General features: G+C 47.2%; 1 protein-coding gene across 1 annotated transcript in view; it reads right to left on the reverse strand.

Moving 5' to 3' along the window:
* Nucleotides 1–1,091: 1,091 nt before the first annotated feature.
* ypel5 (yippee-like 5) overlaps nucleotides 1,092–20,638 on the reverse strand; it is a 31,066-nt gene continuing 11,519 nt past the window's right edge. The window contains exons 2-3 of the mRNA XM_087984804.1: nucleotides 1,981–2,154; nucleotides 1,092–1,880 (exon numbers count right to left, since the gene is read on the reverse strand). Coding sequence (XP_087840930.1) covers nucleotides 1,656–1,880; nucleotides 1,981–2,121 — 366 coding nt within the window. The 5' untranslated portion in view covers nucleotides 2,122–2,154 and the 3' untranslated portion in view covers nucleotides 1,092–1,655. The remainder of the gene's footprint in view (nucleotides 1,881–1,980; nucleotides 2,155–20,638) is intronic.

Below are 20,638 nucleotides of genomic sequence, written 5' to 3' on the forward strand. Positions count from 1 at the left end.
GGGGTGAGTGAGCAGATTATGGGGCATGAGGGGTTCCAGCAGGGAACAGGGTTGTGTGGGCAGATTATGGGGCTTCCAGCAGGGAACAGGGGTGAGCGGGCAGGTTATGGGGCATGGGGGGTCCAGCAGGAAATGGTGGGGTTGGGGTGAATGTGCAGGGAATGGGTTCGGTGGGGCAGACAACGGGATCCGGGTCGGGGAGGGAACGGGATCTGGATCGGGGAGGGGGTGACACTCAAGGGTTCCAGATGGGAGCATGGACCCCCATGGGATGCAGATAAGGGTGACCCAGAAGAATCCAGTTACTGGGAGGGGTAGACAGTGGGACACCAGCAGGAGTCAGGTGTTGGGTGTGACCTAGTGAGTTCCGGATGGGGATGTGACCATCATGACCCGGATGAGTTGAGAGCCCAGCAGGATCCATTTGAGGGTTTTAATGCAGTGGGACCCGGATGTGGGTGTGGAATCCAGGAGGATCTGGATGAGGGGAGAAACCCAGTGGGACCCGTCTGTGGAGGGGAGCCGTATAGGATCTGGATAGAGATGGGAGGGGGGGGGGGTGCCTTGTGGGATCCTGATTGAGGTGAACCCAGCAGGATCCTGATTGGGGTGGGGGCGGAGGGTACCCAGCAGGATCCTAATTGGGGTGGGGGTGGGGGATGCCTAACAGGATCCTGATTGGGGTGGGGGTGGGGGACCCAGCAGGATCCTGATTGGGGTGGGGGTGGGGGATGCCTAACAGGATCCTGATTGGGGTGGGGGTGGGGGATGCCTAACAGGATCCTGATTGGGGTGGGGGTGGGGGATGCCTAACAGGATCCTGATTGGGGTGGGGGTGGGGGACCCAGCAGGATCCTGATTGGGGTGGGGGTGGGGGATGCCTAACAGGATCCTGATTGGGGTGGGGGTGGGGGACCCAGCAGGATCCTTTTTGGGATGGGGGGGGGGGGAGAACCCAGTAGGATCCTGATTGGGGTGGGGGTGGGTGGGGGACCCAGCAGGATCCTGTTGGGGTGGGGGTGGGTGAGGGACCCAGCAGGATCCTGTTTGGGGTGGGGTGGATCCCAGTAGGATCTTGTTTGGGGGGGGGGGGGGACCCAGTAGGATCTTGTTTGGGGTGGGGGGGAGCCCAGTAGGATCCTGATTGGGGTTGATGGGGGAAGGTGGGGCGGGGGAGTGGGGCGGGGGGGGGGGAAGCAGTGGATCCCATGAGGCAGCCTCCGATGTGAGGAGAAGCTGGCCCCTGCCAGCAGCAGCAGCAGCACAGTCTCAGTGCAGTAGGAACCCACTCCTTTCACAATCTTCGCTGTTAAACCATTCCCTTTGAGATACACACAGCAAGACTTACTGGCAGAGGGGAGCTGATCCTCTGCACAAACAAACAGCAAAGAAAAATACTTTTAAAAAAAAAATTAAATAAAAGCTAAGCATCGCTGAAGGCTTTCCGCTACAGGGAACTAGATACTGGGAGTTAAAAGCACTGTCTGGAAATAGAGATATTTTACGTCTCTCAATTTACAACACAACGCTTGACTCAATGCTAAAGTGACACTGTACACGACAGAGTGAGAGAGAGAAAAATTACTTCCTTTTAAAATAAAAAGTATTCTTTCTTTCAGAAACAGAATAGTAAGTATGAATGTCGAAGGTAATTCTCAGGAGGTGTCAGAGGGAACATGTTCTTCAAAGCCCTCACTTTCACGCACCAAAGCTCGCTCCAGAATCACTCGGCCCTCTTTGTATCGCTGACTGTCTTCAGTCGCAAACTCGTAGATCCAGCCCAGCTTACTGTTGCAATTCTTGCAGCTCACGTCCCTGACCATGTGTCGCCCAGTTAGCATCACTCGGTCCTGTACTTCACTGTATTGCAGATTCACCACCTGAGCAAGAGACACAGTGTTTAGTCTCACCTACAGCCCACAGATCCTTCACATAGACACGATACTGAGATCAGCATGACTGGCTGCTGCAACAGCTCACCTTGTTAAAGAGGAAAGCTCTTCCTGTTGCCCCTGTGAAGCGTGTGGAGATTAGTTCTGAGCGGTTTGTCAGGATGGTGTCACAGTTTGCACAGGAGAACAGTCGGGTGCCTCCGATATGATCAAGGAAAATTCGGCCCATGATTCCCAGTTGTGGAATGGCCTCAGACTGGATCTAGGGAAAAGAGGTTAGCAAATACATAATACAACAGGCAGAGTCAGTGTGGCTTCATGAAGGGGCACTCATACCTGACACATTTACAGGAGTTCTTTCAGCATGCAATATAAGCAACAGGGAAAAGGGGAAATGTGGATGTAATAGACAGCAAACTTTGTATTAACCTGCATCAACTGAACCAGCAAGAAGGATCTACCTCAAAAACTGCAAACTTTACTGTATTATTCTGTTTAATTATTATTATAGTTTTTAAATTTATTTACCTCAATGTAAATATATGTATTGTTTAATCAAATAGCCACACAAAATATCAACAGTTGATTCAATTTGAAATCAATTTCCCCCCAGATACCGCCTGTCCAGGTAGCCAGTTGAGGGTGTAAGTTTTATTTCAGGCAAAGTTGCATTATTATTCAAGCGATTTACGCTGTAAATCCAGTAAAACAGTGATGCATATAGCCCTGCATTACATTTCTATGACCCAGTGTGTCTGCCTCTTGCTCAGGTGGTGAATCTCCAGTCCAGTGAAGTACAGAACCGGGCGACACATGGTTAGAGGCATGAGCTGCAAGAATTGCAACAGTAGTGATAGAGATGTACCTTGATCATCTGGAAACAGGGGCCAGATACGAGAAAGTTTGCTGTATTGAGACTTTCATGAGGCATGCAATAAGGTAATACTCAGAGGGGTAGTTAATAAGGTGATGGAGACAGTACATTAGTATGGACAGATGGGATTCTGGATTAGTAGTGCTGGAAAAGCACAGCAGGTCAGGCAGCATTCGAGGAGCAGGAAAATCAACATTTCGGGCAAAAACCCTTCATCAGGAATACAGGCAGAGAGCCTGAAGGGTGGAGAGATAAATGAGAGGAGGGTGGGGGTGGGGAGAAAGTAGCATAGAGTACAATGGGTGAGTGGGGGAGGGGATGAAGGTGATAGGTCAGGGAGGAGGGTGGAGTGGATAGGTGGAAAAGGAGATAGGCAGGTAGGACAAGTCATGGGGACGGTGCTGAGCTGGAAGGTTGGAACTGGGGTGGGGTGAGGTGGGGGAAGGGGAAATGAGGAAACTGTGAAGTCCACATTGATGCCCTGGGGTTGAAGTGTTCCGAGGCGGAAGATGAGGCGTTTTTCCTCCAGGCGTCAGGTGGTGAGGGAGCGGTGGTGAAGGAGGCCCAGGACCTCCATGTCTTCGGCACAGTAGGAGGGGGAGTTGAAATGTTGGGCCACAGGGCGGTGTGGTTGGTGCGGGTGTCCCGGAGATGTTCCCTAAAGCGCTCTACTAGGAGGCGTCCAGTCTCCCCAATGTAGAGGAGACTGCATCGGGAGCAATGGATGCAATAAATGATATTGGTGGACGTGCAGGTAAAACTTTGATGGATGTGGAAGGCTCCTTTAGGGCCTTGGATAGAGGTGAGGGAGGAGGTGTGGGCACAGGTTTTACAGTTCCTACGGTGGCAGGGGAAGGTGCCAGGATGGGAGGGTGGGTTGTGGGGGGGCATGGACCTGACCAGTTAGTCACGGAGGGAACGGTCTTTGCGGAAAGGGGTGGGGAGGGAAATATATCCCTGGTGGTGGGGTCCGTTTGGAGGTGGCGGAAATGTCGGCGGATGATTTGGTTTATGCGAAGGTTGGTAGGGTGGAAGGTGAGCTTGGGCTAACTAACAGAGGGTTGGAATAAGGGAGGCCCGCTCAGGAATGGCAGTCGGTAACTAAAGGAATCAGGTCCTGGGACCACAATTATTGACACACGCTCTGTTCTGCTATTACACTATTTCTTCAACTCAAATGGGCTTTTACGTAATTGAAGAATTTAGACTGTCATTTGCAGGATGTGAATGTTTCTAAGCTGTATTGGCTATAACGCAATTCCAGCCCCATTAGATTAAAGGGCATGGCTGTTGCCTGATTTTCTAATAACGAGATCGCACGAGAACCAGACTATCGCGATATAGAGTCGTAGAGTCACAGATGTACAGCACAGAAACAGACCCTTCGGTCCAACCCGTCCAGATACCCCAACCCAATCTAGTCCCACATGCCAGCACCCGGCCCTCATCCCTCCAAACCCTTCCTATTCATATACCCATCCAGATGCCTCTTAAATGTTGCAATTGTACCAGCCTCCACCACATCCTCTGGCAGCTCATTCCATACATGTACCACCCTCTGCGTGAAAAAGTTGCCCCTTAGGTCTCTTTTATACCTTTCCCCTCTCACCCTAAACCTGTGCCCTCTAGCTGTGGACTCCCCCACCCCAGAGAAAAGACTTTGTCTATTTACCCTATCCATGCCCCTCATGATTGTATAAACCTCTATAAGGTCACCCCTCAGCCTCTGATGCTCCAGGGAAAACAACCCCAGCCTGTTCAGCCTCTCCCTATAGCTCAAACGCTCCAACCCTGGCAACATCCTTGTAAATCTTTTCTGAACCCTTTCAAGTTTCACATCTTTCCGATAGGAAGGAGACCAGAATTGCACACAATATTCCAACAGTGGCCTAACTAATGTCCTGTACAGCCGCAACATGACCTCCCAACTCCTGTACTCAATACTCTGACCAATAAAGGAAAGCATACCAAACGCCTTCTTCACTATCCTATCTACCTGCGACTCCACTTTCAAGGAGCTATGAACCTGCACTCCAAGGTCTCTTTGTTCAGCAACACTCCCTAGGACCTTACCATTAAGTGGATAAGTCCTGCTAAGATTTGCTTTCCCAAAATACAGCACCTCGCATTTATCTGAATTAAACTCTATCTGCCACTTCTCAGCCCATTGGCCCATCTGGTCCAGATCCTGTTGTAATCTGAGGGAACCCTCTTCGCTTTGGTGTGGGAGGGGGGAGGGGGGAGAAGACGGGAGGCACGGGGGGGAAGGCGGGAGGTGAGGTGGGGCGGGCGGGGGGAAGGCGGGAGGCATGGTGGGGGGGGAGGCGGAAGGCGTGGGGGGGGAAGGAGGGAGGTGAGGGGGGGGGGGGGGGGGAGAGAGGGAGGTGTGGGCAGAGGGAGGCGTGGGAGTTTGGGGAGGTGGGGAGAAGGGAAAGATGGGCCATGAATCAGCAAGTGGAGGGGAGGAGCTCCAATCTAGCAAAAACCTCAGCCGTCCTGTAAGCTCAACTCTGACTGAGTAAAAAGAGAAACAAAAGGCTTCTCTGATCACGTCAGTTCCCATCACACCAAGTAAATAACACTGTCAGTGTGTCAGTGCAGGGTGTAACCAACACAGACTCAACACTGGGAGGGACATTCAGGAAATATTGAGTTGCTTGCTGCAAGCCACAGCCATAATCACGAATACAGACTTGAGAAAACAACTGCTGGCATGTAGCCAGCTTGGGCCTGGGCCTGGGCCTGCTCCGCTCAGAGACGCTGGAGAGGGAAGATTAACAAGGAGCCTCTCAGACTGGAGGCCAGACAGCTTGAAAACAAGCTAATCCAATCCTCAGCAAACAGTAACCAATCCATCCACACCCAATGGCGATAAAGAGAAATTACTCAAACCAAAACGGCACGGTGGCACAGTGGTTAGCACTGCTGCCTCACAGCGCCAGAGACCCGGGTTCAATTCCCGCCTCAGGCGACTGACTGTGTGGAGTTTGCACATTCTCCCCGTGTCTGCGTGGGTTTCCTCCGGGTGCTCCGGTTTCCTCCCACAGTCCAAAGATGTGCAGGTCAGGTGAATTGGCCATGCTAAATTGCCCATAGTGTTAGGTAAGGGGTAGATGTAGGGGTATGGGTGGGTTGCGCTTCGGCGGGGCGGTGTGGACTTGTTGGGCCGAAGGGCCTGTTTCCACACTGTAAGTAATCTAATCTAATCTAATCTAAAAACAATGTATAGAAGGAGACAGGAGGCAGAGGAGATGGAATGAGAGAGAGAAAGAGAGAGTGTGTGTGTGTGGTGGCTGGGTGGAGAGACAGGAGCCCGGTGAGACAGAGAGAGAGAGAGAGAGAGAGAGACAGACAGACAGACAGAGAGCAAGAAGTCTGAATATAGATAAATCACCCAGACTAGAAATATATACAGGCAAAAGATACACTTACACCCCAGAGTTCTGAAAGAGATAGCAAGGAAATTGTAGAGGCACTGGTGATCTTTCAGGAGCCCCAGAGAACTAGAAAATGATTAATGTAACACCCCTGTTTAAGACAGGAGGGAGGCAGAAGATAGGAAACTGTAGGCTGGTTGGGCCTGACTTTGGTGGTTGGTAAGATTTTAGTGCTCATTATTAAGCATGTGATTGCACAGAAGTTGGAAATGCAGGGTAAAATAGGGCTGATTCAGGATGGCTTCGTCAAGGGAAGATGATGCCTGACAAATCTATTAGAATTCTTTGAGAAAATAATCAGCAAATTAGACGAAGGAGAACCAGTAGATGTGATTGGATTTCCAGAATGCTTTTAACAAGGTGCCGCACATGAGACTACGAAATAAGATAAGAGCTCATGGTGTTACAGGCAAGGCACTGGTACAAGAGAGGATTGGCCAACTGGCCGAAGGCAGAGGAGGGTAGAGGCGTCTTTTTCAGGATGGCAGCCAGTGATGAGTGGAGTTCTGCAGGGGTCAGAGTTGGGAGCATACCTATTCACATTGTACAAGCTCAATCTAGAACAGAGGGTACTGTCGCTATATTTGCAGATGCCACAAAGATGGACAATGATGGTAAGGTAAGGGACTCTTGGATAATGGAGGTGGTTATGAATTTAATCAAAAGGAAAAAGCTAAAATCAGACAGTACACGTGAGGAATCTAAGGAAAGCAGGAAAGAACTCAAGCAGGGAATTAGGAGGGGAAGGAGGGGCAATGAAATGACCTTGGTAAGTCGGGTTAGAGAGAAACCCAAGGTATTCTACAGAGACATTAAAAACAAGAGGATAACAAGGGAGAAGGTAAGACCGCTCCAGGATAAAGGAGGGTACTAGTGCTTGGAGGCAGAGAATGTGGGTGCGATCCTAAATGAGTACTTTGTGTCAGTATTCACCCAGGGGAAGGATATGGAGGGTGGTGAGATTTGTGTGGAGCATGCTAATATATGAGGGCATTCGGAGATTATGAAAGATGTGGTGCTGGGTGCTTGAAGAGCGTTAAGGTGGATAAATCCCCAGGGCCCAATGGTATCTACTCCAGGTTACTGAGAGAGACAAGAGGGGAGATTGCTGGGGCCTTGAGTAAGATCTGTGTATCCTCCCTACGTACTGGAGGGGTACCGGAGGACTAGTGAGTAGCTAATGTTGTTCCTCTGTTCAAGAAGGGAAATAGGGATAATCCAGGAAACTATAGACCAGGGAGTCTCACATCAGTGGTTGGGAAGCTATTGGAGGGTATTCTTAGGGATAGGATTTACGTGTATTTGGACAAGCATGACCTAGTTAGGGACAGTCAGCATGGCTCTGTGTGGGGCAGGTCATGGATTACTAACGTGATTGAATCTTTCGAGAAGGTGATGAAGGTGATCGATGAGGATAGAGCAGTGGATGTTGTCCACATGGATTTTAGTAAGGCTTTCGACAAGGTCCCTCATGGTCGGCTCATCCCGAATATTAAGATTCACAGGATCCACGGGGCCTTGCCTGTGTGAATTCAGAATTGGCTTGCCCTGGGAAGGCAGAGGGTAGTGGGGGAAGGGTGTTTTTCAGGCTGGGGGGTCGGTGACTGGTGGGGTTCCACAGGGATCAGTACTGGGCCCTCTGCTGTTTGTGAGTTGTATAAATGACCTGGATGAAAGTGTAGATGGGTGGGTTAGTAAGTTTGTAGGTGATACAAAGATCAGGGGGAGTTGTTGATAGTGTTGAAGGTTGTCAAAGGATACAGTGGGATAGAGATCAGTTGCAGATATGGGCAGAGAAATGGCAGATGGAGTTTAATCCGGGGATGTGTGAGGTGGTGCACTTTGGGAAATCAAATGTTTAGGAAATGTATTCAGTTAATGGCAGGGCCCTGAACAGCATTGATGTACAGAGGGACCTTGGGGTTGCAGTCCCTAGCTCCCTGAAAGTGGCTACGCAGGTAGACAGGGGGGGAAAGAAGGTGTATAACACGCTTGCCTTTGTTGGTTGGGGAATTGAGGACAAGACTCAGGGTGTCATCTTGCAGCCTTATAAAACTTTGGGTAGATCACACAGAGTATTGTATTCAATGCTGGTCGCCACATTACAGGGGGGATGTGGAGGCTTTGAAGAGGTTTACCAGAATGCCCCCTCGGTTAAAGCGTATGAGCCATAAGGAGAGGCTAGAAAAACTCAAGGCTGTTTTCTCTGGAATAGTGGAGACTGAGGGGAGACTTGATACAAGTCTACAAAATTATGAGATGCAGAGATGGGGTTGATGGTCAGAATCTTTTTCCCCAGAGTTGAAATCTCTAAAACTAGGGGGCATGCATTTAAGGTGAGAGGGGGAAGTTCAAAGCGAGATGTGAGGGACAGGTTTTTGACACAGTGTGGTCGGAGACTGGAATTCGCTGCCAGGGGTGGTGGTGGAGGAGGCAGATATGATAGGGACATTTAAGGGGCTTTTAAATAAACACATGAATATGCAAGGAATGAAGGGATATGGACCAAGGGCAGGCAGAAGGGATTAATTAAATTTGATGTCCTCTTTGGCACAACATGGTGGGCCAGAGATCCCTTCCTGTACTGTACTGTTCTACAATGGGTGTTGAGGCAAGGGGAAGGCTACAGAAGGATAGGCACGTGGGCAAAGAAGTGGTTGATGGGATACAATGTGAGAAAATGTGAAGTTATACACTTTGGCAGGAAGAATAGAGGTGTAGACTGTTTTCTAAATTTTTAAAAGCTTCAGAAATCTGAAGCTAAAAAGGACTTAGGAGTCTTAGTTCAGGATTTTCTTTATGTTAACACGGAAGGCAAATGCAAAATCAGCATTCATTTCAAGACAGCGAGAATCCAGCACAAGAACAGGCCATTCGGCCCTCAAAGCCTGCACTGACACATCTTGCCCTTCCGTACTAGATCTGTTTTCATTTACAGGATCCATATTCCGCTCTTCCCTTCCTATTCACGTTTTTGTCCAAGTGTTCCTTGAGTGCTGCAATTGTGTCTGTTTCCACCCCCCCCACTGGCAGCACGTCCAGGCACTCACCACCTCTGTGTGAAAAACCTGCCTCGCACATCTCTTTTAGACATCCCACCACACACCTTGTATCTATGTCCCCTAGTAATTGGCCCTTTCACCCTGGGAAAAAGCCTCATATTTTCCGCTCTATCCATGCCATTCACAATCTTATAAATTCCTATCAAGTCACTCCTCAACCTCCTGCGTTCCAGTGAAAACAAACCCACTTTATCCAGCCTTTCTTCCTAGCTAAAATCCCCCATAATAGGCAACATCCTGGTAAATCTTGTTCTGTATCCTCTCCAAAGCATCCACATCCTTCTGGTAGGGTGGTGACCAGAACTGGATGCAATATTTGAAGTGTGGCCTAACTGAAGTTCTATAAGCTGCAGCATAACTTGTCTATCCTTAGACTCACTGCCCCTTTCCAATGAAGGTAAGCATGCCATAGGCCTTTTGTTACTCCCTTATCTAGCTGCACTACCACCTTCAGTGGCCTGTGGACCTGCACACCCAGATCCCTCTGCATATCAATATGTTTAAGGGTTCTGTACAATTGACTTGACCTTCCAAAATGCATCACCTCCCATTTGTCTGGATTAAACTCCATTTGCCATTTTGTTGCCCATGCCTCCAATTGATCTATATCCTGTTGTGTCCTCTGACAATCCTCCTCACCATCCACAACTCCACCAATCTTTGAATCATCTGCAACCTCACTAATTAGACCAGCCACGTTTTCCTCCAAATCACTTATGTCAACCACAAACAGCAGAGGTCCCAGCACTGATCCTTGTGGAACACCACTAGTCGCAGCCCTCAATTCCAAAAAACACCCCTTCCACCGCTACCCCTGTTCTGCTGAGGCTGTATAAGGCTCTGGTCAGACTATATTTGGAATATTGTGAGCAGTTTGGATGTCATATAGAACATTACAGCGCAGTACAGGCCCTTCGGCCCTTGATGTTGCGCTGACCTGTGGAATTAATCTGAAGCCTACGTATGCTACACTATTCATTTTTCATTTATATGCCTATCCAATGACCATTCAAATGCACTTAAAGTTGTTGAGTCTACTACTATTGCAGGCAATGTGTTCCACACCCCGACCACTCTCTGAGTAAAGAAACTACCTCTGACATCTGTCCTATATCTATCACCCCTCAATTTAAAGCTATGGCCCCTCGGGCTAACCATCACCATCCTAGGAAAAAGGCCCTCACTGTGCACCCTATCTAACTCTCTGACATATCTCAATTAAGTCACCTCTCAACCTTCTTCTCTCTAACGAAGACAGCCTCAAGTCCCTCAGCCTTTCCTCCAAACTTATGAAGGGCTTATGCCCAAAACAGCGATTCTCCTGCTTCTCGGATGCTGCCTGACCTGCTGTGCTTTTCCAGCACCATACTCTGTTGTTCCCTCCATATCAGGCAAGATCCTAGTAAATCTCCTCTGAATCCATTCCAAAGCTTCCACATTCTTCCTATAATGCGGTGACCAGAACTGCATGCAATACTCCAAGTGCGGCCGCACCAGAGTTTTGTGCAGCTGCAGAATGACCTTATGGCTCCGAAACCCAATCCCCCTACTAATAAAAACTAATGTACCGTATACCTTCTTAACAGCCCTATCGATCTGGGTGGCAACTTTCAGGCATCTGTGTACACAGACACGAAGATCCCTCTGCTCACCTAAACTACCAAGAATCTTACCTTTAACCCAGTACTCTGCATTCCTGTTACTCCTTCCAAAGTGAATCACCTCACATTTTTCTGCATTAAACTCCATTTGCCACTTCTCAACCCAGCTCTGCAGCTTATCTATGTCTCTCTGTAACCTACAACATCCTTCTGCACTGTCCACAGCCGTACCAACCTTAGTATCATCTGCAAATTTACTAACCCATACTTTTAGACAATAGACAATAGGTGCAGGAGTAGGCCATTCTGCCCTTCGAGCCTGCACCACCATTCAATATGATCATGGCTGATCATCCTTATTCAGTATCCTGTTCCTGCCTTATCTCCATAACCCTTGATTCCACTATCCTTGAGAGCTCTATCCAACTCTTTTTTAAACAAATCCAGAGACTGGGCCTCCACTGCCCTCTGGGGCAGAGCATTCCACACAGCCACCACTCTCTGGGTGAAGACGTTTCTCCTCATCTCTGTCCTAAATGGTCTACCCCGTATTTTTAAGCTGTGTCCTCTGGTTCGGGACTCACCCATCAGCGGAAACATGTTTCCTGCCTCCAGAGTGTCCAAACCTTTAATAATCTTATACGTCTCAATCAGTTCCCCTCTCAGTCTTCTAAAGTCAAGGGTATACAAGCCCAGTCGCTCCAATCTTTCAACATAAGATAGTCCCACCATTCCAGGAATTGACCTCGTGAACCTACGCTGCACTCCCTCAATAGGCAGAATGTCTTTCCTCAAATTTGGAGACCAGAACTGCACACAATATTTCAGGTGCGGTCTCACCAGGGCCCTGTACAGCTGCAGAAGAACCTCTTTGCTTCTATACTCAATCCCTCTTGTTATGAAGGCCAGCATGCTATTAGCCTTCTTCACTACCTGCTGTACCTGCATGCTTACCTTCATTGACTGGTGTACAAGAACACCCAGATCTCTTTGTACTGCCCCTTTACCTAAATTGATTCCATTTAGGTAGTAATCTGCCTTCCTGTTCTTGCCACCAAAGTGGATAACCATACATTTATCCACATCAAACTGTATCTGCCATGCATCTGACCACTCACCTAACTTGTCCAGGTCACCCTGTAATCTCCTAACATCCTCCTCATATTTCATCCTGCCACCCAGCTTATTATCATCAGCAAATTTGCTAATGTTACTATTAATACCATCTTCTATATCATTAACATATATTGTAAAAAGCTGCAGTCCCAGTACTGATCCATGCGGTACCCCACTGGTCACTGCCTGCCATTCCAAAATGGAGCCGTTTATCACTACTCTTTGTTTCCTATCAGCCAACCAATTTTCAATCCAAGGCAGTACTTTGCCCCCAATACCATGCGCCCTAATTTTGCTCACTAACCTCCTATGTGGGACTTTATCAAAGGCTTTCTGAAAGTCCAGGTACACCACATCTACTGGATCTCCCTTGTCCATCTTCAGTTACATCCTCAAAAAATTCCAGAAGATTAGTCAAGCATGATTTCCCCTTCACAAATCCATGCTGACTCTGACCTATCCTGTTACTGCTATCCAGATGTGTCGTAATTTCATCCTTTATAATGGACTCCAGCATCTTTCCCACCACTGAGGTCAGACTAACTGGTCTATAATTTCCTGCTTTCTCTCTCCCACCTTTCTTAAAAAGTGGTACAACATTAGCCATCCTCCAATCCGCAGGAACTGATCCTGAATCTATCGAACTCTGGAAAATAATCACCAACGCATCCACGATTTCTCGAGCCACCTCCTTCAGTACCCTGGGATGTAGACCATCAGGCCCCAGGGACTTATCAACTTTCAGACCTAACAGTCTCTCCAACACCAAATCCTGGCAAATATAAATTCCCTTAAGTTCAGGTCCTTCAGCCACTGTTACCTCAGGGAGATTGCTTGTGTCTTCCCCAGTGAACACAGATCTGAAGTACCAATTCAATTCTTCTGCCATTTCTTTGTTCCCCATAATCTCTTCCCCTGTTTGTGTCTTCAAGGGCCCAATTTTACACCCTCATCCAGGTCATTTATGGGTTGGTGATGTCATTTCCTGTTCTTTTTCTCAGGGGGTGGTAGATCAGGTCTAACTCAATGTGTTTGTTGATAGAGTTCCGGTTAGAATGCCATGATTCTAGGAGTTCTCGTGCGTGTCTCTGTTTGGCTTGTCCTAGGGTGGATGTGTTGTCCCAGTCGAAGTGTCCTTCCTCATCTGTATGTAAGGATTAGTGAGACATGACCCTCTCTCACTAATATTCTTACAGACACAAAAGAATTCCTCGAATCATGGCAACACATTATAAGACCATAAGACATAGAAGTGGAAGTAAGGCCATTCCGCCCATTGAGTCCACTCTGTCATTCAATCAAGGCTGATGGGCATTTCAACTCCACTTACCCGCATTCTCCGCATAGTCCTTAATTCCTTATGACATCAAGAATTTATCAATTGAGTTAGACCCCATCTACCACCCCTGAGAAAAAGCACAGAAAATGACGTTACCAACCCAAAGAAACCCAAACATACAAATAGAAAACAGGAATCATCAGCAGTGCTTCGTCCAGAGGCTCACTGAAGATGTTACCTAGTATGGTGACAAAACGTTTGAAAATGACCCTTCCAGCTCAGCGAGCAAACCTACATCCAGAACTTACCGAATACTGAGACACTTGTTTAGAGTGGATATGGAGAAAATGTTTCCACTAGTAAGGGGGGCTAGGACCTGAAGGTACAGCCTCAGAATGAAGGAATGACCCTTTAGAATGGAGATGAGGGGGAATTTCTTCAGCCAGAGCGGGGTGAATCCGTGGGACTCATTGCTGCAGAGGGCTGTGGAGGCCAAGTCATTGAGTTTATTTAATACATTTAGATATATTCTTGATTAGTAAAGGGATCAAGGGTTACAGGGGGAAAGCTGGAGAATGTGGTTGAGAAACGTGTTGGCCATAGTCCAATGGCAGAGCAGACTAGATAGTGCAAAATGGTCTAATTCTGCTCCTACATCTTACAGTTATAATCTTAATTACATTCATGTAGTATTCTGAACAAATAAATTAATAAACCCTTAAATAGATGTTGAATGGATCTGATCTTATAGACATTACAAAAGATCCCCACAGAAACATTAGCCAGAGCACAACAGAATTTAGCATCCTGTTAGAGAGGGAGGATCTTGGATACAAAACAATTCCACTCAGCTTAAATAAAGGTAATCGCAAAGGAATGAGGGCAGAGCTTGTGGAACAATAGCAGACACTTAAGTAAATAAGTTGTGATTCACAGCAAAGGTACAGATCATTTGGTATAACATGGATCTTGTCAATGCCAATTGGCTATAATGCGATTGACAAATTGTGGACGCTATCTGGATATCGCAAATTTTCTACTGAACGGGTATAGCGATCGCCTACAGCGTGATTTTCTAAAGCACGAGGTTACAGAGGAACGCAACTGTTGTATTAGAGCAGAACAAGCTGTACATTCCAATGAGGAAGGAGGATCATAGGAAGGAGATAAGCCAACTATGGTTACCAGGGAAGTTAAGGATAGCATCCGATTGGGAAAAAAACATACAATGTAGCCTAGATTGGTGGTAAGTCAGAGTAATGGGAAAGTTTTAAAAGCCAACAAAAGATGGCCAAAAAAATAAAGCGAGAAAATAAACATTGAAGGTAAACTAACAAGAAATATAAACACAGTCAGATCATCTTCCAATACATCGAGAGGAAGAGAGAAGCCAAAGTGACCATAGACCCCTTCGAGAATGAGGCTGGGGAAATAATAAAGAGGAACCAGGAAATGGCAGAGGAGTTAAATAAATACTTTTGCATCAGTCTGCACTGTAGTGACTCAAATAGCATTCCAAACTTACTAAATATCCACAGGGCAAAAAGTACTTGGGGGAGAAGAGAGAAAACAATAGAATCATTAACTCGAGAGTTAAAGTACAAGGGAAATCAATTAAGCGAAATGCTGATGAGGATTGGAACATTGGCAGAATAATATCCTTACTTACAAGGGAGGGGAGGGGAGAGGAGAGGAGGAGTCGTCAAAATACCAGTAGCTTGGGTCTGTTATTTGGAAAATGTTGGAGTCTACTTTAAGGGATATAACAGCACAGCATTGCGAAATACAATCTACACAGCTCTCTTTTTGAATCCTAAAATGTAGACCACTGGGTCCTTCATTAGATTTTGGCCCTTGGGATATGCAGCATTTTTTTTAATCACTCCGTGTTAAGCACCCTACTTTTCTCAATCTCTTTAGACAACTCTGTCTCTCTGGGTTGTAAATTTGTCTTCTACTGTCTCCTGGGACATTTCTCCATTCTCCAGAATTTCTCATGTCTCTGCCTCGAAGGGACCAACATTTACTGTACCTGCGTTTTAGATACTTGCAAAGCTTGGATTGTCTGTTTTTATAATCCTAGCTGGTTAACTCATTTTCTATTCCCTTTATCAACCTTTGCTAGCCATTTGCTGTTTCCAAACAGTTTCAACCCTCAGGCTTGCCAATCTCCTTTGCAATATCATATTATAAAACGGTCTTTGTATAATCTAGTAAAAACAGATCTTTCTCAGTGAGCTTTTTGATTATTTTTGCAATGTATTTTTGTTGAACATTTTTCATGATAATTTTAAATGTTTCTGTATTTACTGTCACACCTTTTAGAATATTTACACAGTCAGTGATTCCTATGAACAGCTTATGTTCAAAATATTAACTTTCCCGCTCCTCGGATGCCTCCTGACCTGCTGGGCTTTTCCAGCACCACACTCTGACAATTCAGCACAGCCAGGTCCTCCCGCATACTTAAGGAAATGGCTTTGTTTCAATTGAAAACACTCTGGAGTGGAGTACATACTTTCAAACATACATAAAAGCATAGATACGAGGAGCAGCAGAAGGCCACTTGGCCCTTCGAGCCGGCTTCTTCAATAGGATCATGGCTGATCATCCAACACTACCCTGTTCCAGCTTTGTTTGCAGACCCTCTAGCCCTAAGAACTTTATCTAACACCTTTGCAAAATTATTCAATATTTTGGCCACATTGCTTTTTGTTTCAGAGAATTCCTCAGGCTCATCACTCTCCAGGTGAAGATATCTCTCCTCACCTGAGTCCTAAAAGGCCTAGCCTATATCCTTAACTATCCCCCTGCCCTGTCAGCGAGAGCATTGTTCCTGTGTTTACCCTGCCTCCTAACCGATACAGTTTCACTTCATCCATCAGCCCTGCCCTCCCAGGAATCAGTCTGGTAACCCTTCGCTGCCCTCCCTCCATCACCACAACATCCTTCCTCAGATAAAGAGACCAAACCTGTCCATAATACTCCAGGTGTGGTCTCCCCAAGGCCCTGTATAATTGCAGCAAGACCTCCCTGCTCCTGGACTCGAATCCTCTCACTATGTCGGCCAACATCCCATTTCCCTTCCTCACCGCCTGCTGCACGCTTACTTTCAGAGACTGGGGTACAAGGACACCCGGGTGCCATTGCCCCTGCCCCTTTCCCAACCTGTCCCCATTCAGATCATCATCTGCCTTCCTGACCCCCCCAACCCCTCACATTTATCCACATTATCCTGCATCTGCCATGTATTTCCCCACTCCCTCAGTCTGTCCAAATCCCACTGAGACATCTCTGCATGCTCCTCACAGCTCACTCTCCCCCCCAGCTTCGTGCTGTCTGCAAACCTGGAGAGATTATGGAAATCAATTGTCAATAAATACTATGTCTGAGTGGATCTTTTACAACATTAATAATTAATCATGCCTTGTTGCAAAATGCTAGATCTAAAAGTTTTTAATAGCAACCTAGTTGGTGCAACAACATATGGCTCCACAGAAATATTCTGTAAACTTGCCTTCCACACCATCTTTCCTATTCTGACTCAGCTAATCAAAATAGCCCATTGAGAAGGTGGGGGTGAGCTGCCTTCTTGAACTGCTGCTGAGGGTTGATCCACAATGCCCTTAGAGAATTTTGACAGCAACAGTGAAGGAACGGCAGTATATTTCCCAGTCAGGATGGGGAGTGGTTTGGAGGGGAACTTGCAGGGGGTGGTGTTCCCATGTATCTGCTGCCCTTGTCCTTCTAGATGGAAGTGGTCGTGTGTTTGGAAGGTGCTGTCTGAGGATCTTTAGTGAATTTCTGCAGTGCATCTTGTAGATGATAAATTGTGCTGTGACTGAGCATTGGAGATGAATGGAGAGGATGGTTGTGGAAGTGGTGCCAATCAAGCGGCTGCTTTGTCCTGGATGGTTGAGCTTCTTGAGTGTTGTTGGAGCTGCCCCCATCCAGGCAAGTGGGGAGTATTCCCGCACACTCGTGACCTGTGCCTTGTAGATGGTGGACAGGCTTCGGGGAGTTACTCACCACAGTATTCCCAACCTCTGACCTGCTCTTGTAGCCACTGTGTTTATATGGTGAGTCAGGTTGGCTTTCTGGTCAATGCTAGGAGAAAGTGAGGACTGCAGATGCTGGAGATCAGAGCTGAAAACGAGTTGCTGGAAAAGCACAGCAGGTCAGGCATCATCCAGGGAACAGGAGAATCGACATTTCGGGCATGAGCCCTTCTTCAGGAATGAGGAGGGTGTGCCAAGCGGGCTAAGATAAAAGGTAGGGAGGAGGGACTTGGGGGAGGGGCGTTGGAAATGCGATAGGTGGAAGGAGGTTAAGGTGAGGGTGATAGGCCGGAGTGGTGGTGGGAGCGGAGAGGTCAGGAAGAAGATTGCAGGTTAGGAAGGCAGTGCTGAGTTCGAGGGTTGGGACTGAGACAAGGTGGGGGGAGGGGAAAATGAGGAAACTGGAGAAGTCTGAGTTTTTCCCTTGTGGTTGGAGGGTTCCTAGGCGGAAGATGAGGCGCTCTTCCTCCAGCCGTCATGTTGCTATGGTCTGGCAATGGAGGAGTCCAAGGACTTGCATGTCTTTGATGGAGTGGGAGGGGGAGTTGAAATGTTGAGCCATGGGGTGGTTGGATTGGTTGGTCCGGGTGTCCCAGAGGTGTTCTCTGAAACGTTCACAAGTAGGCGGCCTGTCTCCCCAATATAGAGGAGGCCACATCGGGTGCAGCGGATGCAGTAAATGATATGTGTGGAGGTGCAGGTGAATGTGTGGCGGATTTGTCGAAGTATCCCTTGGGGCCTTGGAGGGAGGTGAGGGGGGAGGTGTGGGCGCAAGTTTTGCATTTCTTACGGTTGCAGGGGAAGGTGCCGGGAGTGGAGGTTGGGTTGGTGGGGGGTGTGGACCTGACGAGGGAGTCATGGAGGGAGTGGTCTTTTCGGAACGCTGATAGGGGAGGGGAGGGAGATATATTCCTGGTGGTGGGGTCTGTTTGGAGGTGGCGGAAATGACGACGGATGATACGATGTATGTGGAGGTTGGTAGGCTGGTAGGTGAGGTCGTTTCTGGTCAATGCTAACAGTCAGAATGTTGATTATGGGGGAATTCAGTGATGGTAATGTAAATGAATACCAAGTGGGCAATGGTTGCATTCTCTCTGGTTGGAGATGGCCATGTCCTGGCACTTTGTACCTTGTCCAACTTCCTTTCAGAATTGGTACTTGGAACTTCAGACATTTCTTATGAAAAAGATATGGATGGAGCTCTCCAGAAGCTAACATTTTGATTTAGACTTACTACATAGCCATCGACAGTAAATAGACAATAGGTGCAGGAGTAGGCCATTCTGCCCTTCGAGCCTGCACCACCATTCAATATGATCATGGCTGATCATCCTTAATCAGTATCCTGTTCCTGCCTTATCTCCATAACCCTTGATTCCACTATCCTTGAGAGCTCTATCCAACTCTTTCTTAAACAAATCCAGAGACTGGGCCTCCACTGCCCTCTGGGGCAGAGCATTCCACACAGCCACCACTCTCTGGGTGAAGACGTTTCTCCTCATCTCTGTCCTAAATGGTCTACCCCGTATTTTTAAGCTGTGTCCTCTGGTTCGGGACTCACCCATCAGCGGAAACATGTTTCCTGCCTCCAGAGTGTCCAAACCTTTAATAATCTTATATGTCTCAATCAAATCCCCTCTCAGTCTTCTAAACTCAAGGGTATACAAGCCCAGTCGCTCCAGTCTTTCAGTGTAAGGTAATCCCACCATTCCAGGAATTGACCTCGTGAACCTACGCTGCACTCCCTCAATAGCCAGAATGTCTTTCCTCAAATTTGGAGACCAAAACTGCACACAATACCCCAGGTGTGGTCTCACCAGGGCCCTGTACAGCTGCAGAAGAACCTCTTTGCTTCTATAATCAATCCCTCTTGTTATGAAGGCCAGCATGCTATTAGCCTTCTTCACTACCTGCTGTACCTGCATGCTTACCTTCATTGACTGGTGTACAAGAACACCCAGATCTCTCTGTACTGCCCCTTTACCTAACTTGACTCCATTTAGGTAGTAATCTGCCTTCCTGTTCTTGCCACCAAAGTGGATAACCATACATTTATCCACATTAAACTGCATCTGCCATGCATCTGACCACTCACCTAACCTGTCCAGGTCACCCTGTAATCTCCTAACATCCTCCTCACATTTCACCCTGCCACCCAGCTTAGTATTATGCAAATTTGCTAATGTTATTACTAATACCATCTTCTATATCATTAACATATATTGTAAAAAGCTGCGGTCCCAGCACTGATCCCTGCGGTACCCCACTGGTCACTGCCTACCATTCCGAAATGGAGCCGTTTATCACTACTCTTTGTCTCCTGTCAGGCAACCAACTTTCAATCCAAGTTAGTACTTTGCCCCCCAGTACCCCGCGCCCTAATTTCGCTCACTAACCTCCTATGTGGGACTTTATTAAAAGCTTTCTGAAAGTCCAGGTACACCACATCTACTGGATCTCCCTTGTCCATCTTCAGTTACATCCTCAAAAAATTCCAGAAGATTAGTCAAGCATGATTCCCCTTCATAAATCCATGCTGACTCTGACCTATCCTGTTACTACTATCCTGTAATTTCATCCTTTATAATCGACTCCAGCATCTTTCCCATCACTGAGGTCAGACTAACTGGTCTATAATTTCCTGCTTTCTCTCTCGCTCCTTTCTTAAAAAGTGGTACAACATTAGCCACCCTCCAATCCGCAGGAACTGATCCTGAATCTATCGAACTCTGGAAAATAATCACCAACGCATCCACGATTTCTCGAGCCACCTCCTTCAGTACCCTGGGATGTAGACCATCAGGCCCCGGGGACTTATCAACCTTCAGACCTAACAGTCTCTCCAACACCAATTCCTGGCAAATATAAATTCCCTTCAGTTCAGGTCCTTCAGCCACTGTTACCTCAGGGAGATTGCTTGTGTCTTCCCCAGTGAACACAGATCTGAAGTACCAATTCAATTCTTCTGCCATTTCTTTGTTCCCCGTAATTTCTTCCCCTGTTTCTGTCTTCAAGGGCCCAATTTTAGTCTTAACCATTTTTTTTGCCTTTCACATGCCTAAAAAAGCTTTTACTATCCTCCTTTATATTTTTGGCCAGTTTACCTTCGTACCTCATTTTTTCTCTGCGTACTTCCTTCTTAGTAATGCTCTGTTGTTCTTTAAAAGCTTCCCAGTCCTCCCTTTTCCCACTTATCTTTGCTATGTTATACTCTTTCTCTTTTAACTTTATATGTTTCTTGACTTCCCTCGTCAGCCACGGCCACCCATGTCTCCTCCTGGGATCTTTCTTCCTTTTTGGAATGAACTGACCCTGCAAC

Source organism: Chiloscyllium plagiosum, unplaced genomic scaffold (assembly GCF_037043375.1).
Source record: "Chiloscyllium plagiosum isolate Xiang-an unplaced genomic scaffold, Cpla_swu_hap1 HiC_scaffold_3, whole genome shotgun sequence".
NCBI lineage: Eukaryota > Metazoa > Chordata > Chondrichthyes > Orectolobiformes > Hemiscylliidae > Chiloscyllium > Chiloscyllium plagiosum.